The following is a 19,903-nucleotide window of genomic DNA, read 5'->3' on the forward strand; positions in this document are numbered from 1 at the left end:
TGTGTTGTGGTGAACCAGCTGTAGAATAACAAACAAGTGATTGACAGCACTAAGACCCGCCTCCTGGCGCTGATTGGTTGTTTCTGACTGGGAGCGGTGCATTTCGACAGTTAGTATTGGGAGCATTTTTTTTAAAGAGGTTATGTGTCTTATATTATACTGATAATCTAACAATAATAATTATGTAGAAATTAAAAAAAATATATACAAGTTACATAGTGCAGCTTTAGCTTCTGTCAGTGCTGGTTATGTTGAACATTGTTGCTAAAGATCAAATCTAATTTTGTAGGTTAAGAACTCATATTGTTGACCAAAACTATTTAAAGAAATAAAAGCAGATAATTTATGTAATTTGTTTCACCAAACAAGCAGAACTATCTCCTTCAAATCCACTTTCAGATCTCCAAAACAAAAAACAAAAAAAGAAAACAAATCTCAACCAAGGAATTATATTTTAGACATCTGGTGCAACATGTTAAGTCTGAAAACAGATTAAACTACAATTAGATTAAACAGGAAGTAACTTGAATTCCAGTTTTCCATCATTTTATTCGATTAATGACTGAATTATGGCTGCAGTGACAAACTGCAGGGCTTGTGGGAAAGAAAAGTTTAGCATTTTAACACATTCTTATATCACAGTTACAAGTACAGAACAACAAAGACAGTGACTACATTGAAATCAGTAGAAAAAATGTGAATGAAGACATGGTGCTACCCTGATGGGGAACAAAAAGTCTAACTCAAAAAGTCTCCTGAGGTTTAAGGATGACATGAACGGATTAGTTTAGTTACAAAAACACAGTGTTACACACTTTTTTCCCCTTGAGGATTTGAAAATAATGTCCTGTTTACAAGCTGAGTGTAAAAGATTACAATAGATAATGTGACTGAAGTTTTCAGGATTCCAGATGATCAACAAATACTGAGTTCACCGTTTCACAAAGTCTTATTTGCTTTTGAAAAATATTACAGCGCCTGTGCTTTGGTCTGTTCATTAATCTGAAATGTTCAACAAGAAGCATCTAAAATGAACAACAATGCTAAATACGGAGAATTCACCTACTAATTGTTTGTCATTGTAATTCTGCAGTTAGTGGCACCTCCAGAAATTTTTCAAACGGAAAATGTTTCAGGGGCACACCTAATGAAATAAAAAAATATATATTTGTGCATTTATTTATTTATTAGGTTTAACAATTATGTCTTCAGAGTCATAACTATGACTCTGAGGAGACCAGTATTTTTCAAGAGGGGTTCATGGCCCCCACTGGTCCACCTCTGAGGGTCGCCAATGTTTCAGTTGTTTTCAGATGCAACTCCTTCTACCAACTGTAATAAACAATACTTGAATGAGACTAAAGAGCTCCCTTTAGCTCTGGTTCATGTAGTACAATTTCATAAAGTTACTAACTATGAAAGAAAGTATTTCTGTTTTGTTTCGCAGGACTTTGGAGGTGGAGAATGTGGTTTAAAGTGGTGCTGTCCATCTCCCCTGCTTTGTCATTTCATATTGTTGTAGTTTGGTTGTTTCATGCTCACTATGAAAACCAATGATTTCAAATCATTTTCAATAATCTCCAGTAAGAAAATGCGATTGTATAACTTTTATTTGCTTGGGTATAATAAAAACAGAGTTTAAACGTCAGCAAAAAGTGTACAATTAAATTAAACTTGAACATTTTTGTGAGTTTTTATCTTCATAATGAATTAATCTCCGGACTAAACAAATGCTAAACAAAATTTTAGGTACAGAACAGCTGAAATAGATAGATTTTTTTTGGGGGTGTGAAGAGACGAAAAAAAGGTCAAATAAAGTCGTTTTAGAGCTGGTTGGTGCGTCTCTAAGCTTTCAGTCACAGTGAGCAGTGCCATCTTGGTTCATAAGGATACACAGTCTGCAGGTGATCAATTCCCAAAAGCCCATGTTACATGAGCAAATGAGGTGAAAGTGGCAGAAAAAAAACAAAAAAACCCATGGGTGTAGGACTGCACCCTTGTTTTAGTTACAAAAACAGACCCTTGAGTTGCAGTTTTCTGGCCGATCACCTATCTTTGAAACATCTGACCTGCCAATTCCGATTTTGGCCAATGCCAATTTTTTTTTTTGTCTGAAATGCTGCTAAAAAGAGAAAGAAAGTTGCTAAGTTGGCAACAGTGGGGTGACTGTCAAACCTCTCTCACTGCAGAGCAGAAGAGGAAAGTCGTTGATTACTGACCTTTGCAACCTTACACAAGATCAGTGGATAAGATTGGCTTCATATACAAGTATCGGCCGATCCCTTATATGTCAAAATTAAGGAAATTGGCAAAGATAAACTGGCTGGCTGATAAATCAATGCACTCCTAAAAGAAAATGTTCTGCATAATTAAAAATGTTTATATCTGAAAAAACAAAAATGTAAAATATCAAAATAAAAAGCTGCTCACAGCTTCATTAGCCATTACAAGTGATTTACTGTTTTTTTATTATTATTTTACACATAAAAAATTTACAGCCTACCAGCCACTAAACTGATAGGCTGCTGAAAGTAAATCATATATTCCTTATAATGAACAAAAATCACCCTACCAACTTGGGGAATGTGTGTGTGTGTGTTAATGAGGTGACGAGGGGGGATGAGGTGGTGGTGGTGGAGGCGGAGGAGGAGGGAAGTCAACATAGGGGACAGAGTTTGGATGCCAGAAAGACGGGGAGAAAGATGGGTTGAAAAATGCTGGAGGAAGAGGAGGAGGGTAGAGGGGGAAGCTGGGTGGAGAGAAAGGGTGATGATGATGATGAGGAAGATAAGGGGAGTGGGAAGGAAAGTATGCAGGAGGAATGTCCGTGTGTCCAGGTGGAGGGTAGGAGTGGGCGGATGGCGGCGGCGCATTTCTCGGGTGCTGATGTCGGACTCGGTTTCTGGCGTGTCGGGGCTGGAAAGCCCGCCGGTCGAGGTTCTGCTGCTGACTGGATTTATCTGAAAGAGAGGAAGAAATTTAAAAAGTTTATCACTTTTAGGCCTTTTTAAAAATAGATCTAAGTTAGGTTTGTCACCTTTTCCCATCTTTAGTCTATTTTATATTCTTTTGATTTATCTAAATGTAAATATTTATAAAATGAAGTGGAATAGTTTTACTTTTCAAAATAAAAGTAAGTCACATATAAGCCTGGCACAAAAAGCAATTAATTGCATAATAAATTAAAATGAGCTCAATAACTTCCATTCTGATGATTAATTTTCTTTGTTCTGTTTACAGAAATCATAATATATTTTATACATAGTTTTGGTTGTGTGTGGTTTTTATTTATTGCTTTTGGTTGTTGTGATTTATTCTGAATATTTAAAATGTCTTCTAGTTCAAAATTAAAGTTCATTAGTTTTAGAGAGGGCAAACCTGTATTAACAAGCCATTATCAAATATATTACAGCAAATGGTCTCAAAATGACAATGTTAGAATTTATCACAATAATTTCTAGCAAAATTGTGACAGTCCTCCTCATATATGTTTTCTTTTTTTTGCATAAGATTACAAGAACAGTTCTTCCTTTTGCAAAGTAAATTTGATTTAGATGCAAACTGGCATAAAAATATGCGTCTTTGCTGCATATTTTATAGTTTTGTTTTTTAATATATGCAATCATCACTGCAATATTAGTGTGTGAAACATTAGAATTGCAAAACAAGGCTTAGAAATTTAAAAAGATGTTTTTAAATAAAGCTCCTGGTTTTATGAAAATATATAAAAGTTAAATGAATGACGACACCAAAACTGTCAAAGTGAAAAAAGAGGAGATAAGTTTCTCCGACATCATGTGACAGAGTTATGTTTGTGGGAGTACCTGCACAGCCATTTTCCTTCCTTTTGCTGTTCCTTATTTTTCTTTTTGCCTCCTGCTCCTTCTCATCATCACTATAATCCAAAGCCTGGAGGAGACGAAGAGAAAGAAGAGTTGTGTACCACATTGTGCATTTTTCTACATTCAGTTACATTATGTCATCAAAATGTAGATATTTATAAATATAAAGAGAGATTCAAAGGTTTGGTTACTGCCAGATGGTTTACAACACAAGGTAAAGCAGCGTTTCTAAACCCAGAAAGCCACAGAAACTGATCCTAACATGAGCTGTGATTACCTCTTCTGGTGGTTCATCATCATTCTTCCAGGAAGCATCAGATCCTTTTAAACTGTGGAAAGCAACATTATTTTGTAACACACAGAGTTTTCTACATAGGTAATCATCTGCTGGACAGAAGGTGGAGGCGTGTCCTTACAGTTTGAGCTGCTGCGTCAGGATGTACTCCGTGTACTCTTTGAGTGCTGGAGCAAAATAAACAGTCGATCCCTCAGTCAGGCCTTTGCTGCTGATCTGATCTGAAGAGTTGAAGCGCAGAACGTACAAAGGACTGCACACAGGGCCGAACACCTCAAACACCTAAAACACACCAGCAGAACGTTATCAGCACGCTGAAAGCATCAGATTTAAATTCAGTCTGACTTTATGTTCTCACCTTTCCCACAGCCACCCTGTCGGACCTGAACAGGATGCTGTCCTCATTCAGAGCAGGCGTGTTCTTCAGAGACTGGATAATAACTGGGAGGACAAACACAGAGTTAAACGACGGAGCGGTTCTGAGGATGCGTTGATCAGCAGGGAGTCCACTCACCAAGCTGCTGGATGATACTGGAGACCGTTCCCGCCGGCTGCAGCTCGGCTTCCTCAGGTAAGCTCACACTGACTTCCTCCACAGCTGGAAGCTCCTGCACACAAACGGGAACGTCTAGCAAATGACGCAGCTAATAATAAACCGGTTTAGGTTTTCCAACAATATTCCCTTAAAATTAGTGTGACACAACATTAACACAGCAAAAGCATAAAATCCTACTATTATATTTTAGGTTTAGTTTTTCGTGCAAACTTGAAGTAAGAAAGCTAACTTACAAGTAACTTTTTAGAAAGATATAGAAGCTTGTTTTAATATTGATGACAAGACATTTTTCCCATGTTGTAAGTCAATTTATCTGCCAATGGAACAAGAATTTTTTCATCAATATTAACCACTATTATCCACTTTTTTCTCATTTTTGCTTCCACCATTACCTGACTTTTAGCATCTTGGAAGCTTTAACCTGTGTAAGGTGTCTATTGTATTTAATACCTGCTTAAAGTACAATTATAAGGAATACCATGTCATTGTTATCAACTACTTAGTTAATGACAGTTAAAATCAAACACAAAAACTTCTTAACTTTATAAAACACAAACTGACCTCAAGTAAGACTTCATCTCTAGCTTTGACAGGGGCTGGTTGGCTGAAACCTTCATCAACATCCTCAAACACAGGGGCAGGGGAGGAAGAGGAGGATGAGGAAGAAGAGGAGGATGAGGAAGAAGATGAAGAACTGTCACTAGTAAAGGGAAAAGACAAATATTAGAATCGGTTTTCTTTACAGTTTCTAGTGTCGAATCCGGTGCAAAAGATCAGCAGGTGCACTGCAAAAACACAAACTTTACCAAGTAAAAAAAATAACTTATAAGTAACCTTTAAGCAAGACATAGGGGTTTGTTTTAAGTGAATATTAATGAAAAAGTACTAGCTCTATTGGCAGATTATTTAACAAGATATTTTTCCCATGTTATAACTGAAATAATCTGCCAATGGTACTAGAACTTTTTCATCAATATGGAATTATTTATTTAAAATAAGCTCCTATATTGCTGAAAAGTCACTCTTAAGTTAGTTTTGTCTTATTTAAGACAAAATTAACTTAAAAAGTGTAGTAAGGTATTATCACTAGACACTAAACCAGAAATACTTAATACTTCGTGTTTTTGCGGTGCATTGTGTGTGTTTGAGTGTAAACACCTGTCTGAATCCTCTGATTCCTCGTCCACACAGACAGCCTCACATACAAAGCTCACAGGGAGCGTTACTGCTGATGGGGCTGTTTGGACAGCTCCCGCTTCTTCTGCCTCCGTACGTGTGTTTGCTGGTGTGGCATCGTCTCGGGTCACAGAAACATGCTCTGCGTGCATTACCATAGTGACCTGCACCTCCTTCCCCTCGTTTTCTGATGGCAAGATGTGATCGTTCATCTCTGGTAGATGTGATGTTGAAGTGTCTGTGTGGACAGACTTGTTTGAGTCCTCATTCTCACACCGAGACACCGAAGGGAGCCCATCTGTTTCCTCTGCCTGTGTTTGTATGGCATCCTCTCTGGTCACAAGGAGATTTTCTAGCTGAGTTGTCATGGTGACCTCCATCTCTTCTGCATTCTCCATCAGTGGCGGGTTCTGTTTATCATCATCTGGCGAGCTTCTGTCCATCTGAGAAGCCAATTAAAGTGTTTCCAAGCAGATTATGTCACTCTGCATGACAGAATAAGACATAAAGTGGCTGTCACATAAAACTCTTTATACGAATAAAATATTAACTTCTTATAGTCTGAGGCATCATATATATATTTTTAGAAACTGTATAAGAAAACAAAAATATCCTTCATTGGCCAAATATAAAAATAAGAGTAAAATACTGTACAGACGGGGAAATTTTACAAGATAAGATTAAGAAAATAATAATACTAAAATGTTATTAAAAATAAAAATATAAACTATGAACGTATAGGCTACGTTAAATGCTGGTTCACGTTTATACGATAATTTTAGAGCAAAACTACTTCGAGTGAAAATAAAATAACTGCTGTAAATAAAATGTCAGCGTGCTGTTATACCAGCATCCAAACTTAGCTCCGTGAGCTAACAGGCTAATGCTAGCCGTGTTGTTTTTAAACTCGCGCACGTTCATTGAACCAGCACGAGCTCAAAAACCCACCTTTATAACGTCATAAACACAGAGCTAACACTGTGACACCGGCTCCGTTTACAATAAAACCTTTCTGTATAATACCTGTCTGAGAAGTTACATCCACGTTGAGGACACGCGCACAGGTTTGGAAAATCACTCACACAACTTCCTGTACTCACTTTCAAAATAAAACTGAATGATTAATAGAAAAACCTGTTGGAAGAAAATACGATGAAAACATAAAGAACTGGGTAAAACAAATCCCTCTGAAAAAAATAATACAACTGCTTGTTATTAGGTTGTCTTTGTCACAGGCGTCTGTTGCACGGCGTGGGGAATTTAAGCAAGACTATAGATGAAAACTTAAAGAAACGCTAAAACGTTTAGATAATTTCAGTTATTTTTAAAAAGATAGACGTGATTTAAAGTAGTGAGGAACATATACATATATTTATATTTAATAACAGAACTCTGTTGATAAGATTAGATTTAAAAGATAATCTCTACATTTAACTTAAACAAACTGCTAAACTCAGACATATGAATTTAACTGCAATACTCAGTAATACTAATGTATTATACTTATTAAATTAAGTACAGGTATTACGGTAATCACTTTTAACATACTTTAAAACTACATTTCACTGGGGTCTGTAGTTACTGCAAGTTTTATTTGAAAAATAGCATACGGGTTCCTTCAATTAGTAAACAGATGTTTACGTGAACTTTCCGCACGTAAAAAGTACAGAGCACGTGCGATTCAAGGCTATGGCAAGCCAATTTGCCATATTTTCTGGTGTGCGCTAGTGGCAGCTGTTGGTCGTCTGTGTGGCAAATTAATCGGGAGTGAGCGACCCCTGTGTTGTGCTTAGTGATTTTATGCAGGGTAACTTCCTAATTAAGTCTTGAAACTCTTTGCTCGTCAGCAAAATGTCATCAGAGGTGGATATAAGTTAACAAGATGGCAGACAATTTTATTTACTACACTTGATCTCCAGATGGAAAGTAACTAAAAGAACAAAACTTGTGTATAAAAGTGTTTCTGGTGCATTTTTAGTTAAACTGTTTCATTACTTTATCATTTTTAACGAATTTATTTGATTCTGTAGTGTTTTTAAAAACAGAATTTTTCTATTCACATTTACAGCTCTGGAAAAAATTGAGACCACTTAAAATGATCAGTTTCTCTGATTCGACTTTTTATAAATATATTTGAGTAAAATGAACATTGTTATTTTATTCTATGAACTACTGACAGCATGTCTCTGAAATTCCAAGCATAAATTCATTTGTTGTAAATGAGAAGTGGTCAAAATAACAAAAAAGCTGCAGAGCTTTCAGACCTCAAATAATGCAGAAAACAAGTTCATATTCATTTAGAAACAACAATACAAATGTGACGACTCTTGCAGGTAAAAAAATATATTGTGACACCAGATAACCCCTAGAGAACAATATTGCTGATGTATTTTTCAAATAGCAACTTTGTATTTGGAGAAAATTACAATTGATCACCTAAAAAATAATAATAATTTTGTTGTTTTCCTACCTTTTTTATGCCTTAAGAAGATAAAAAAAAATTGGAAAAAAATCTTGACACAAAGGATCATAATTCATGCTTAACTTAGGGAGTGTTCAGAACGTACTATATGAGGAGATTTTTTTTCTGTTTCATTACTGCATTATTTTTACAGCATTTATTTTATTCTGCAGTTTTTTAAATACAGAATTTCTCTATTCACTTTACAACAATACAGTTTTCTTTGGCATTGTCCAGAATGATTCAGAGGTAGGTAAAAACGGAAACAGTAGATGGCAGCACAAAGCTTTGTCCTTCTTCCTGAGCTTTCCAAATAGAACATCAATGTGAGCTTTCGAACTCTTCACCCAAAATAACCACCCCAATTTGATTGATTTGATCTGTAAATTCCCAAAAAAGCTTAATTTTTTTCACCACAGACAATGAAAATAATTCTTTTCTAACACACGGGATTTTACTCCACATACTGATGGATGTTTGGATGTGGAATGTGCACATAAGGTCTTGAATGGCTGACAAGGAATTTTGATCCAAGAAATGTGTTAAAAACCTTTTTGTTTTATGAGCCCTCTGCTTCAGGACAGCCAAACAGCTGTCAGCCGCAGTCTTAGTTTCTCACTTTTCTAAATATTCATTCTTGACCTTCGTTTGGCTGGATTTCACTACCCCGTCTGTTGTAAGATGTTCAGAGTACTGAGGATGTGACAGCTCTGATTACAATCATTTGTTTCTGAACTGCATGTTTTGTATTAGAGAAATTTAAACCATTTAAACTCTGGAGTAAAAATGCAAACCTTCTAGTTTAAGTGTCTATATTTTTTCCTTTCTAATAAATGTAAAATAAATACAGTTGCTTACCATTGTTGCAGAGATAATCAGCTTACACCATCTAGCTGCTTTAGTAAGGCACTGAAGGAACTTTGCTTACAATAAACAGAACGTGACTCAAACGCTTCAAAGCAGCCATTCGCTGCAGGAGTACAGTTTGGTGGAGATCAGAATGACATATACGGGCCTGTCAAACGCTTTACGTCGTCTGTAAGAATAGCTGCTCTAGAAACGTAGCAGGAATCATATTTGTGTTCCCCCAAGGAGTTGGGAAATTTGCTATTATTGTCCATCCATGTGACTCACCTCTCCAGAATGCTAGAATTGTGCTGGTGTCCCCATCCAAGGGAGTCTGGATGGCAACAAATCTCCCTGATATACTACATTTGTGTCCTTCTTTACAGTGAAACTCACAAAACTCCTAAATATATTTTGATTTTCTCCAAGGATACAACACAACGAGAAATTAGAAACTCTTTTTGTGTGAATTCAATGATAAAATGAAAAAGTACTCCACATGATTAAAGAGATGATTCAAAAATAACTTCATAATTTATTAATATTCAGATAACCTATGTTGTATTGATGTTGTATAAGTAATAAACCAAAAGGCAAAAGCAAATACAAAGCACAAACTTTCCCTGAACAATGTAGAAGAGCACATCTAGTGAAAAACAACTACACTGTAAAACATTTGAAGGTGGTGTAACTTGAAAACGGAAGTCCACCTGCTGCTATGAAAATGCAACTTAAGTCAGCAAGAAAATTGTTTTTGTTTTAACTCAGAAATTAAAGTTCACAAAGTCGATTTAACAACAAGAGACAAGTTGTCTAAACATTAGAGTTCATTAATCTTGAATTGTGAGTTTTAACTTAATGCAGCAATTTAAACCAAATAATTATTTCACAATATGCAAGAAAAAAAAAACTGCCCTCACCTGGTTAAAGAGCCACATTTCTCTGTTATTTTTACTCACAATATCAAGTTAAAATAACTGTTTTTTAAAAACTTTAGAATAATTTAAATTCTTGTTTCAAATTGCATGAACAAAACGTATGATCTGATAATGAATGTTATTAAACATCACAATGCATTCTGATAAAAAACATTTAGTGTGAAAAGGACATAAAAATAAACATTTGCCTTAGTAAATCACAAGCGTCAGATCAATGTAACACATCCATCTCAGGATACTAAAACATGCCGCTAAGCATTCTGGGAAATAGTTCCCACTCCTGTCTTTTTCCTTTCAGTTTTCTTTAGCACCAACCTATAAATTCTAGTTTATTCAACTCTTGGAGTTTTTTTTTTGTTTGTTTGTTTTTTACCCCTCCAGGGGGTCTTTCATGGGCTCTAGTGTCCCTTATATGATAGTAGGCTGACAGGAAACGGGGAAGGAGAGGAGGGAAGACATGCGGCAAATGTTGCCGGGTCCGGGAGTCGAACCCGTGATGGCCGCGTCGAGGACTCAAGGCCCCAAAATACGGGTCACGCTATCCACTACGCCACCACGGCACGCCCCAACTCTTGGAGGTTTGACAAAATTAATAAAAAGTTAACACAACTTACTACTATAAGTTTATCTTTCATAAACTCACAGATTTAGGTTCAAAATCTAAAACTCGCTAAATTTATTTGACTTAAATAGAAGAAGACAATAGACACAACTAAATACGGCTCAAATGTTTTACAGTGTAGGGATCACCGTGACCCAGTTCCACCCATTTCTTTGGCTTCTCAAAACAAAATAATCATGTCTTGTTTTTGTATACACACACGCAAACTGATTCAAGTATAAAAATCAACAGATGATGTGACTAATAAATTACTCTGAGCCTGAACTGGAAGGAGAAAACCGTTTCCCCTCCAAATCTGAATTCAGCTCTGCTTTCCAGGCTGAAAGGAATGAGCTGCCAAATGAAGCTGAAATATAACGCTGCTAAGAAAAGATTTAAGTCAAAGCTGATCTAATAACAACTGTGACCTGTGGTTAGGGTATTTCAATATTTCAGTGATCGAAATGGTATGTACAGCACTGTTTCTAGGAAATCCTGCTGAAAAGGAAGGTTTCTGCCTCATCATCAGATGTCTCATCTTTTGTCTTTGAAAACAGATGAAGCAATAAAAGTTGCAGCTGTTGCCTATTGTGCCCCTCATGGGTCAGGTTGATATGCACCTGCGACTCTATGATGTCATATAGTGCAGAAGTTGGAAACTATATCCCCTGAAGCATTTTTCCCTGAAAACAAGTTTTTGAAAGGATGATTTAGAATAGGATGTGCTCCAGCACCATTGTTTTAAGGAATCTATTCCTTTTCTGTTGATGTGCATTGTGACTTGTAGTCAGGGAATTGAACTTTATTTCTGGACGTGTTTGTTGGTCATAAAGTTGGCAGATGTTGTTTTTCTTGGTTGGCAAATGTTTTTTTTTTGTCTTATTGTCCTTCGCAGTCACACAAAAACAGAAAACAGGTGCTGTTTTCCAGTTTTACGGTCCCAATATTACTCATTGTGTCACCAATGACAATGTAAAGTCAACATACCACCACCACTAAACACAGATTTTCCCTTTTTGATGGGAAATACCCTCAACCCAAACCCCAACCAATGCATGACAGATATTAACTGTGTGTTAAGTGTCTGTGCTTTTTTCTTATTTGTTTTCTTATGAACTAGATCGTTTTTTGAGCAACATGCCAGCTTAACTTCAACTCGACTCAACTCTAAAAGCTATTACTTCTGACATTTAATAATGTTTACTTTAACTTTTAAGTTCCTTGTCAATAATTTTTATAAGCTAAAGATGTGCATTTCCCAGATTTGACATTATATTTGTGGCAGCTGAAAATAATTTAAACATTGGCATTAGTTATTCTATTATCCATCATTTAAAATAAGTATTTGACATGTTTTTCTTGAATTTTCTCTTATGGGTCCATTGACGTAAAATTCACAACAGATGTTGGCAACAACCCAAGCAATCCATAAATACAATAAAAATCAAAACAAATAAGTAAAGTGAAAAAAAATGAAATGACACAGGGAATAAGCGTTGATCACAAGAAGAAAATAATCTGCAATAAAAGGCAGAGAGTCAAGAAACAAACTAAAATCTGCATTTGTATGGAAAACCAAAAAGATCTTCACAAAAAGTACTAGGAGTTGCAAATAATACTAATAACAATCACAACCACATTTCTAAGTTTCTGAATGTTCCAGTTAGTTAGTGCTGTTGTTCCCTAATTTGGAAGTGGAAAGAACACAATTTCACCAAAAAACAGCCAAGACTAAGTTTTCCTCATAATATTTCTAACAAAGGAGCCAGTAGAATAATAATAATAATAATAATAATAATAATAATAATAATAATAATAATAATAATAATAATAATAATAATAATAAAAATAAGAGTTATCCAGGAGAACTCACAAAGTGCTTCAGAAAGACATGGAAACAGCAGAGAACAGCTTTTAAAAACAATAAGTAAAGCACCGTATTGTACACTCTCTGCACAACACTCCACTGCTGAAGAAAAACTATGTAAATGCTTCTTTAAAGTTGATGCAGAAAATATGGACAAGCTAGTTAAATACGGGAAAGAACAGCCTGGTCAGCAAAGACCGAAGTTGAACTATTTGGATATCAGTGGACCTACAAGTTTGGATGAAAAATGATTCGGTACATCATCACGAAAACACCATGCCAATACAGAAACTCGCAGGTCAGAGCTTCCAGGTGTGGTCACATCTAACCTGCTGTTTTTATTTAACTCTCCGGTGTTTACCTGTCTTTACTAAAAGGATTTTTAGGATAATCTGTTTTTATGGCGCATATGAGGAACAGAGACTTAATTTGACTGAAGATGACGTTTGTAAACCAAAAGTATTGTTAAACATATTATTTCATTTAGTAAAGATTTAGTACAATTGAAGTCCTTTTATGACTCTGGGATCAGGTTTTTACTGAAATTATACTGCTGTTTTATTTCTTTATGGCTCATAAAGGGTAAAGTTATTGGCTAACTATTTCAACAAACAAAATAATAAACTTGGCAGAAGAACTGTCACAGTTCTTTGTGCAGTCCATTTCAATCTAATCCATGATGTGGGACATTATCATGAATTTCTATTTTTGTAAAACTCTTAATGAACCATGCATACTTAACGACTGAAAGACTAATGAGCCATGGACATTTTATCTTTGACTAAAGTTCATGCTTCTTTTCAGGCTCCATGTCTTGTGAAATTCTTCCAGATTTCTGCGACATTCACCTACTTATGGAGCAATCCCAGTTGAAACCATCAATTCAGATGATTGCAGGACATTGCTGAAACATTTACAATTACAAAACTGAATTGACCTTCAGATGCAGGGTTTGCAAGCTCAACGAAAGTATTTCGCACGTGCATCAGGTTTTCTCTGATAATAAAGAAATAATTGGATATTTCCTTAGGGTGTGCTTAACATATACTTGTACAGTAATAAACTAGATTACATGTTGAGATTAGGCTTGATTATTAGATTAAAAGTATCTTTTGAAAAGAACATTCAAAGAAGTATTAAACTGCACCAAAGTGCTGTACATGTTCAGGGTTGCTGTGGGGTTATTTTTGACACAAGTGGGACTCCATAGATTACAATGTCAGGCCTTCTGTAAACGACAAAGAATGTAAATGAGTTTTAAGGAGTGATTTAAAGTGTTCCAGATAGGCAGATCTAATGTTGAACGGTCATTTCCTTTTGGGATTAATAAAGTATTTTTTAATTTATTGGAACTGAATAGACGTCGATGGATCCCTTGCAGCGTCACGTCACACACGCAAGATCGCGGCAACGTATTGGTATTTATCCCTTTGCTGTTGCCCACATTAACTGAACCATACCTACATCTCCAGGTTTCATTTATTAAAGTTGTTACATACACTGATGCATGTTGTTTGAGCCTTCAAGGTGTCCGTAGTTGTCTAGGTAGGGGCGCTGAACAAGGACGCGGCGAGGAGACGGAGGGGGAACCGTATCTGATGGGGAAACCCGAACCGACGTAACAACGGAATTGTTCTACCTATGGATGTTATGTGAACGAATTGGGTTTTTTGTCCTCCAGCGTTGTGCGCATGCGCGAAATTTGCAGACGTTAACACTAACGTCTGCAACGTTCAGTTTAAATCAGCCCTCAGTTTCACCTTAAAAACATTTCATCCATCGCCTGCCAGGCAAGAACGCATTTCTGTGGATTTTTATGTACTTTAAAATCAGGAGGGACCATTAATAGCCTCAGGTTTGGACACCCAGTCTGTCTCACACATACGAACTTATCAAAATGGCTTGATCCATGTAAACCACAGACATGCACACAAACCACTTTAAAAAGAAAATAGGAAAATAGCTTTCTTTATTAGCAACATAGAACCTGTGACCTGTGAGAAGGTCGTAGAAATGTTTCAGTATTAATGTTGATGAAAACTATTTTTTTAAATTATTTTTTTTCCAGCCTCTGACTCTGTGAAAATACACCACTCATTACAACATCTCTCTAAGCCAAAGTGAAGCAATTATTTTCATATCAGTTCAAATTCCACAAGCGTCTGTGATTGCGCGACAAAAAGCGCAGCATTCCAGTTGGGGAATGCACCGAGGAATAATCACACACACATGCACGCACACCCCCACACACACACTCAGAAGGAGAGAGAGATTAGCTGTCCGTGCACAGGACTTTGACCTGCCTATTTCTGGGGGGTCTGAGCTATTACTGTTTAGATGTTCTGTGTGTTTGGGTGCATGGGTGCTCAATTAATTGCCTAACCAAGAGGTCATTGTTGAGCCAAGGATTTGTTGTTTATGTAACTGGGATCTGGAGAGATGCAGAGTGGAAGTAAAAACACAAACCTTATTTTTTTCTATAACGGTGGAACACTGTGAAATAATTAAGCAAATAACAAGCCATAAAATCTGCAAAGTTATCCATGTAATTTACTACTTTCTAAAGCAATACAAAGAAAAAACAAATTAGAGAAAAACACTGTTTGAAATGCTGTGCTTAAAGTTAGCTTGACCTGAGACATCACATAGCTATAAAAGTTGATAAGGAAGCTGTTTTATTTTTAACATCACTTTTTACCCAATGAAAATATAATAGGACATTTAGGTAAATATAGAACTATCCAGCTCAAAATGGAAAACAAAGCATCAGACTGTAGTCTTGACATTCTAAATTCATCTAAATAAATGAATCTTAGTCTCATTATCAAACTCAAAAATAATTATTTACCAGTCGAATAATGATTACATTTTTACAAGTCAAAGTCAAAGTTTATTTATATACCACATTTACAACAAACACAGCTGACCAAAGTGCTTCACGACAATCACATCATCACAGGGAATTAAAAAAAAAATCTGGCAAAAATAATAAAACAATTTTGAAATTGGTAGAAAATACCTAATAATATGAATAAAAACACTTTCAGCAATTCCTCTCCCCAAAAAGCTTGAATCAGTGAAGTGTTAATGCTCCCCTTTTTTCAAATTGGAAGATTTGTCAAGATGAACATTTCTTCAGCACAGATGAAAGAAAATTAGACTTCAATGAAGAATCCATGGGAACTGTAATTAAACTAATAAAACACCAAACCTAATATTAGTACAACTAATATCTATTTACTTACTACCTAATTTAGCAGGAGACAAACAATAAACAAACACAAAGCTTTTTAGGTTAAGACGATAAAGTTTGGAAGAAAACAGAGAAAGAAGCCAAAGTTCATAACTAAGTTTTCTTTCATCAACTTTTGCTACTTTATAACAGGAATAAAAAGAGACCACTGTGGTCTGAATCTGGACTATTGGCTGAAATATTCCTCAGACTGGAAGTTCTTTCCTCGTTTGTTCAGTCATTTATCTGGGTTGTTTCTCATTTTAAAAGTCACCTTAAAAAGAAGTTTATAAAGTGACTTTGAGCAAGTTTCCAAGGCAGAACTGGAGTCCTGAACAATAACAATAAAATTTTTGGGAGAGGAATATCACAGTCAGTCAACCCACATTCTTCATTATCCACTAGAGACCAAAATCTTAACAGACTGTCACTGTAGATGACATGGTGTCACAACTAGACATATTTACACATGGAACAGTTCAAGACATTCGACTGAATAAATATTCCACGTTTCAGAGTTTAATCTTCACAGTTTCACAACACGAATTCACTGTGGATCGTGCAAAAAAGAAACTTTGACAGGATTTCAGACAAAATAAAACCTGGTGAGGTCATAAAAACATATTCTTTGAGAATCAAGGAAAGCATTGTTTTCCCGTGAAACTGTTGCATTTCAAAGAGAAACACTGTTTTTCTAGGTGAAAGGTCAAACCTGATCCATTCTGTGGATATCAATTCTCATCCCCTTCGATATCTTTTGTTTTGAAGGGGATGAGACTTTTATTTGACCATCCAACATGCAGTAAGATGCAACTAAAGGAAATGATTTATATCACGTGTCAAACACAAGGTCAGAGGCCCAAATCCGGCCCTCCATGGCTGCCACTGTGGCCCTCTAGACTCTAAAGGGACACATAAATAGAACCGTCAAGGCACCGTGCTTAAATATTATTTTATCAATCAAATCAAAGCAGTTTTTATCTGTTTACTGCCAAATTACATCCATCAGTCCCTCCACTTTCCTGCAAATTATCATGAAAATTCATGCAAAATCAACAAATCCCTGCACTTTTTTGTGCTAATGCGTAATTGTGACTTTATTACAGATTTTTGGCAAAAATGGTAAAAAATATTGGATACAAGTGACATTTTACTCCCACTTGCAGGCGGATATGTTTCTTCTACGAAACAGGTAGGCCTATCTCTGCCTAACATGATGTCAAGTTATGAGTAATAAAAAGTCGCATTTCCCATCATACATAAGTGAAAATATTTCTAAATTAGTACCACAAACACTTTGATTTTTATTACAAAATATCCCAGAAACAATCGCAAAATCCTGGAGGACCTGAAAAGATGTTCAATATCATTTAATTTTAAGAACTTATTTATATTTTAACGGGTTTTAGCAATAGATTCTGGCACAACCGTCCGTTTAGCAACATTCATGATCTTGATTTGGCCCAAAATGTAATCGAGTTTGACAATCCAGACTTAGATGTTTTTAAAATCATAAATTATATATATTTTTTAACTTTAGCAAAACAAATGATTACCCTAATCATACATTATCACACCTTCAGCAAAATGTCTTTGTCATGAGGTGCGGGTGGTGAGGTGGTGAGGCAGAGGCAGCGGACCCAGGAATGATGAATATGATGATGATTTAATGGTGAAACAAGTCCAGTAACGACGAACAGCAGGCACAAGGAAACACTGACGACACTGAAGCTAACATTGACGAATAATTGACGTTGACAAAACATAGACGAGGACCCGACGAGGAACAAGGAACACAGGTGGAGTTAAATACACGGGAGGGTAATCACAGAACGAGACACACCTGGGAACAATCAAGGGGAGGACAGGACAACGAAGAGACTCAAGGACACAAAAAACTCTAACTAAACACGGAAAAACACAGATCCTGACAGTACCCCCCCCCTCAAGGGCGGCTACCAGACGCCCAAAAAAAAAAACCACCACAACAAGGGTGGGCGGAGGGGCGCCGGATGGGGGGCCAGAGTCCAGAAAAAACAAAAACACAACAAGGGTGGGCGGAGGGGCGCTGGACGGGGGGCCAGAGTCCAGAAAAACAAAAAACAACCCACCATCGTGGGCGGAAACACAAGAAGGGCCAAGAGTCCAAAAACAAACAAAAAACTACCCACAGGGTGGGCGGAGGCAAAGGAGGCAGGAACCACGGAGGTGGTCCGGCGGTCGTCCGCGGCGGCGGGAACCACGGAGGCGGTCCGGCGGCCGTCCGCGGCGCTGGAGGCGGGAACCACGGAGGCGGTCCGGCGGCCGTCCGCGGCGCTGGAGGCGGGAACCACGGAGGCGGTCCGGCGGCCGTCCGCGGCGCTGGAGGCGGGAACCACGGAGGCGGTCCGGCGGCCGTCCGCGGCGCTGGAGGCGGGAACCACGGAGGCGGTCCGGCGGCCGTCTGTGGCGGCGGGAACCACGGAGGCGGTCCAGCGGCCGTCCGCGGCGCTGGAGGCGGCGATGATGAGTCCCGGGGGCCGCCCACAGACGGCGACGACGAGCCCCCCGAGGCAGGGTCTCTGGTGGAGCACAGGGGGTCTCAGTGGGAACGCCGGGAGTCTGAGTCGGAACACTGGGAGTCTTATGAGGAACGCAGGGGGTCTTGGTCATCGGGGTCTCGGAAGGAACGTAGAGGGTCTCAGGAGTCGGGGTCTCGGAAGGAACGCAGAGGGTCAGGGTCTCAGGAGGAACGCTGGGGGTCTCGGTCTCAGGAGGAACACTGGGGGTCTCGGTCTCAGGAGGAACGCAGAAGGTCAGGGTCGGAACGCAGGGAGTCTCGGAAGGAACACTGGGAGTCAGGGTCTCAGGAGGAACGCTGGAGGTCAGGGTCTCAGGAGGAACGCTGGAGGTCAGGGTCTCTGGAGGAACGCTGGAGGTCAGGGTCTCTGGAGGAACGCAGGGAGTCAGAGTCGGAACGCAGGGAGTCAAAGTCGGAACGCAGGGAGTCAAAGTCGGAACGCAGGGAGTCTCTGGAGGAACGCAGGGAGTCTCGGAAGGAACGCTGGGGGTCTGGGTCTCGGAAGGAACACTGGGAGTCTCTGGAGGAACACAGGGAGTCTGAGTCGGAGCGCTGGGGGTCTGGGTCTCGGAAGGAACACTGAGAGTCTCGGAAGGAACACTGGGAGTCTCGGAAGGAACGCCGGCTGGAACGCCGGCTGACTCGGCCTCGGGTGCGCCGGCTGGAACGCCGGCTGACTCGGCCTCGGGTGCGCCGGCTGGAACGCCGGCTGACTCGGCCTCGGGTGCGCCGCAGCGAAGCCTTGGAACCGGCCGCGGAGGCGAGCCGCAGCGAAGCCTTGGAACCGGCCGCGGAGGCGAGCCGCAGCGAAGCCTTGGAACCGGCCGCGGAGGCGAGCCGCAGCGAAGCCTTGGAACCGGCCGCGGAGGCGAGCCGCAGCGAAGCCTTGGAACCGGCCGCGGAGGCGAGCCGCAGCGAAGCCTTGGAACCGGCCGCGGAGGCGAGCCGCAGCGAAGCCTTGGAACCGGCCGCGGAGGCGAGCCGCAGCGAAGCCTTGGAACCGGCCGCGGAGGCGAGCCGCAGCGAAGCCTTGGAACCGGCCGCGGGGGCGAGCCGCAGCGAAGCCTTGGAACCGGCCGCGGGGGCGAGCCGCAGCGAAGCCTTGGAACCGGCCGCGGGGGCGAGCCGCAGCGAAGCCTTGGAAACGGCTGCGGAGGTGAGCCGGAGCGAAGCCTGGGAAACGGCTGCGGGTCCGGAAAGCGACGAGGGGCCGGGTGCACCGGCGGCTCACGTCGTTGTCTCCGAGCGGGCAGCGGAGGTGGCGGCTCCGGAAAGCGACGAGGGGCCGGGTGCACCGGCGGCTCACGTCGCTGTCTCCGATATGGCAGCGGAGGTGACGGATCCGGAAGGCGACGAGGGGCCGGGTCCACCGGCGGCTCACGTCGCTGTCTCCGGGCTGACCGTGGAGGTGGCGGCTCCGGAAAGCGACGAGGGACCGGGTCTGCCGGCGGCTCACGTCGCTGTCTCCGAGCGGGCAGCGGAGGTGGCGGCTCCGGAAAGCGACGAGGGGCCGGCTCCACCGGCGGCTC

At 39.7% G+C, this 19,903-nt stretch overlaps 1 protein-coding gene across 3 annotated transcripts; it reads right to left on the bottom strand.

Moving 5' to 3' along the window:
- Nucleotides 1-519: 519 nt before the first annotated feature.
- naf1 (nuclear assembly factor 1 homolog (S. cerevisiae)) lies at nucleotides 520-6,981 on the bottom strand. 3 transcript variants are annotated; one of them, XM_032563996.1, is made up of 9 exons: nucleotides 6,893-6,981; nucleotides 5,852-6,354; nucleotides 5,255-5,393; nucleotides 4,652-4,745; nucleotides 4,496-4,578; nucleotides 4,259-4,419; nucleotides 4,120-4,171; nucleotides 3,825-3,909; nucleotides 520-2,960 (listed from the first exon to the last, which is right to left on the bottom strand). In XM_032563996.1, exons 2-9 carry the CDS (start codon nucleotides 6,310-6,312, stop codon nucleotides 2,599-2,601), a joined length of 1,437 nt encoding a protein of 478 aa, XP_032419887.1. In that variant the 5' UTR covers nucleotides 6,313-6,354; nucleotides 6,893-6,981; the 3' UTR covers nucleotides 520-2,598. The 3 variants fall into 3 exon arrangements, with proteins under 3 accessions (XP_032419887.1, XP_032419888.1, XP_032419889.1); XM_032563997.1 differs by having other exon boundaries at nucleotides 6,909-6,962; XM_032563998.1 differs by having other exon boundaries at nucleotides 5,852-6,312; nucleotides 6,893-6,956.
- Between the last annotated feature and the right edge of the window lie 12,922 nt (nucleotides 6,982-19,903).

The sequence above is a fragment of the Xiphophorus hellerii genome, chromosome 5, assembly GCF_003331165.1.
Source record: "Xiphophorus hellerii strain 12219 chromosome 5, Xiphophorus_hellerii-4.1, whole genome shotgun sequence".
Classification (NCBI taxonomy): domain Eukaryota; kingdom Metazoa; phylum Chordata; class Actinopteri; order Cyprinodontiformes; family Poeciliidae; genus Xiphophorus; species Xiphophorus hellerii.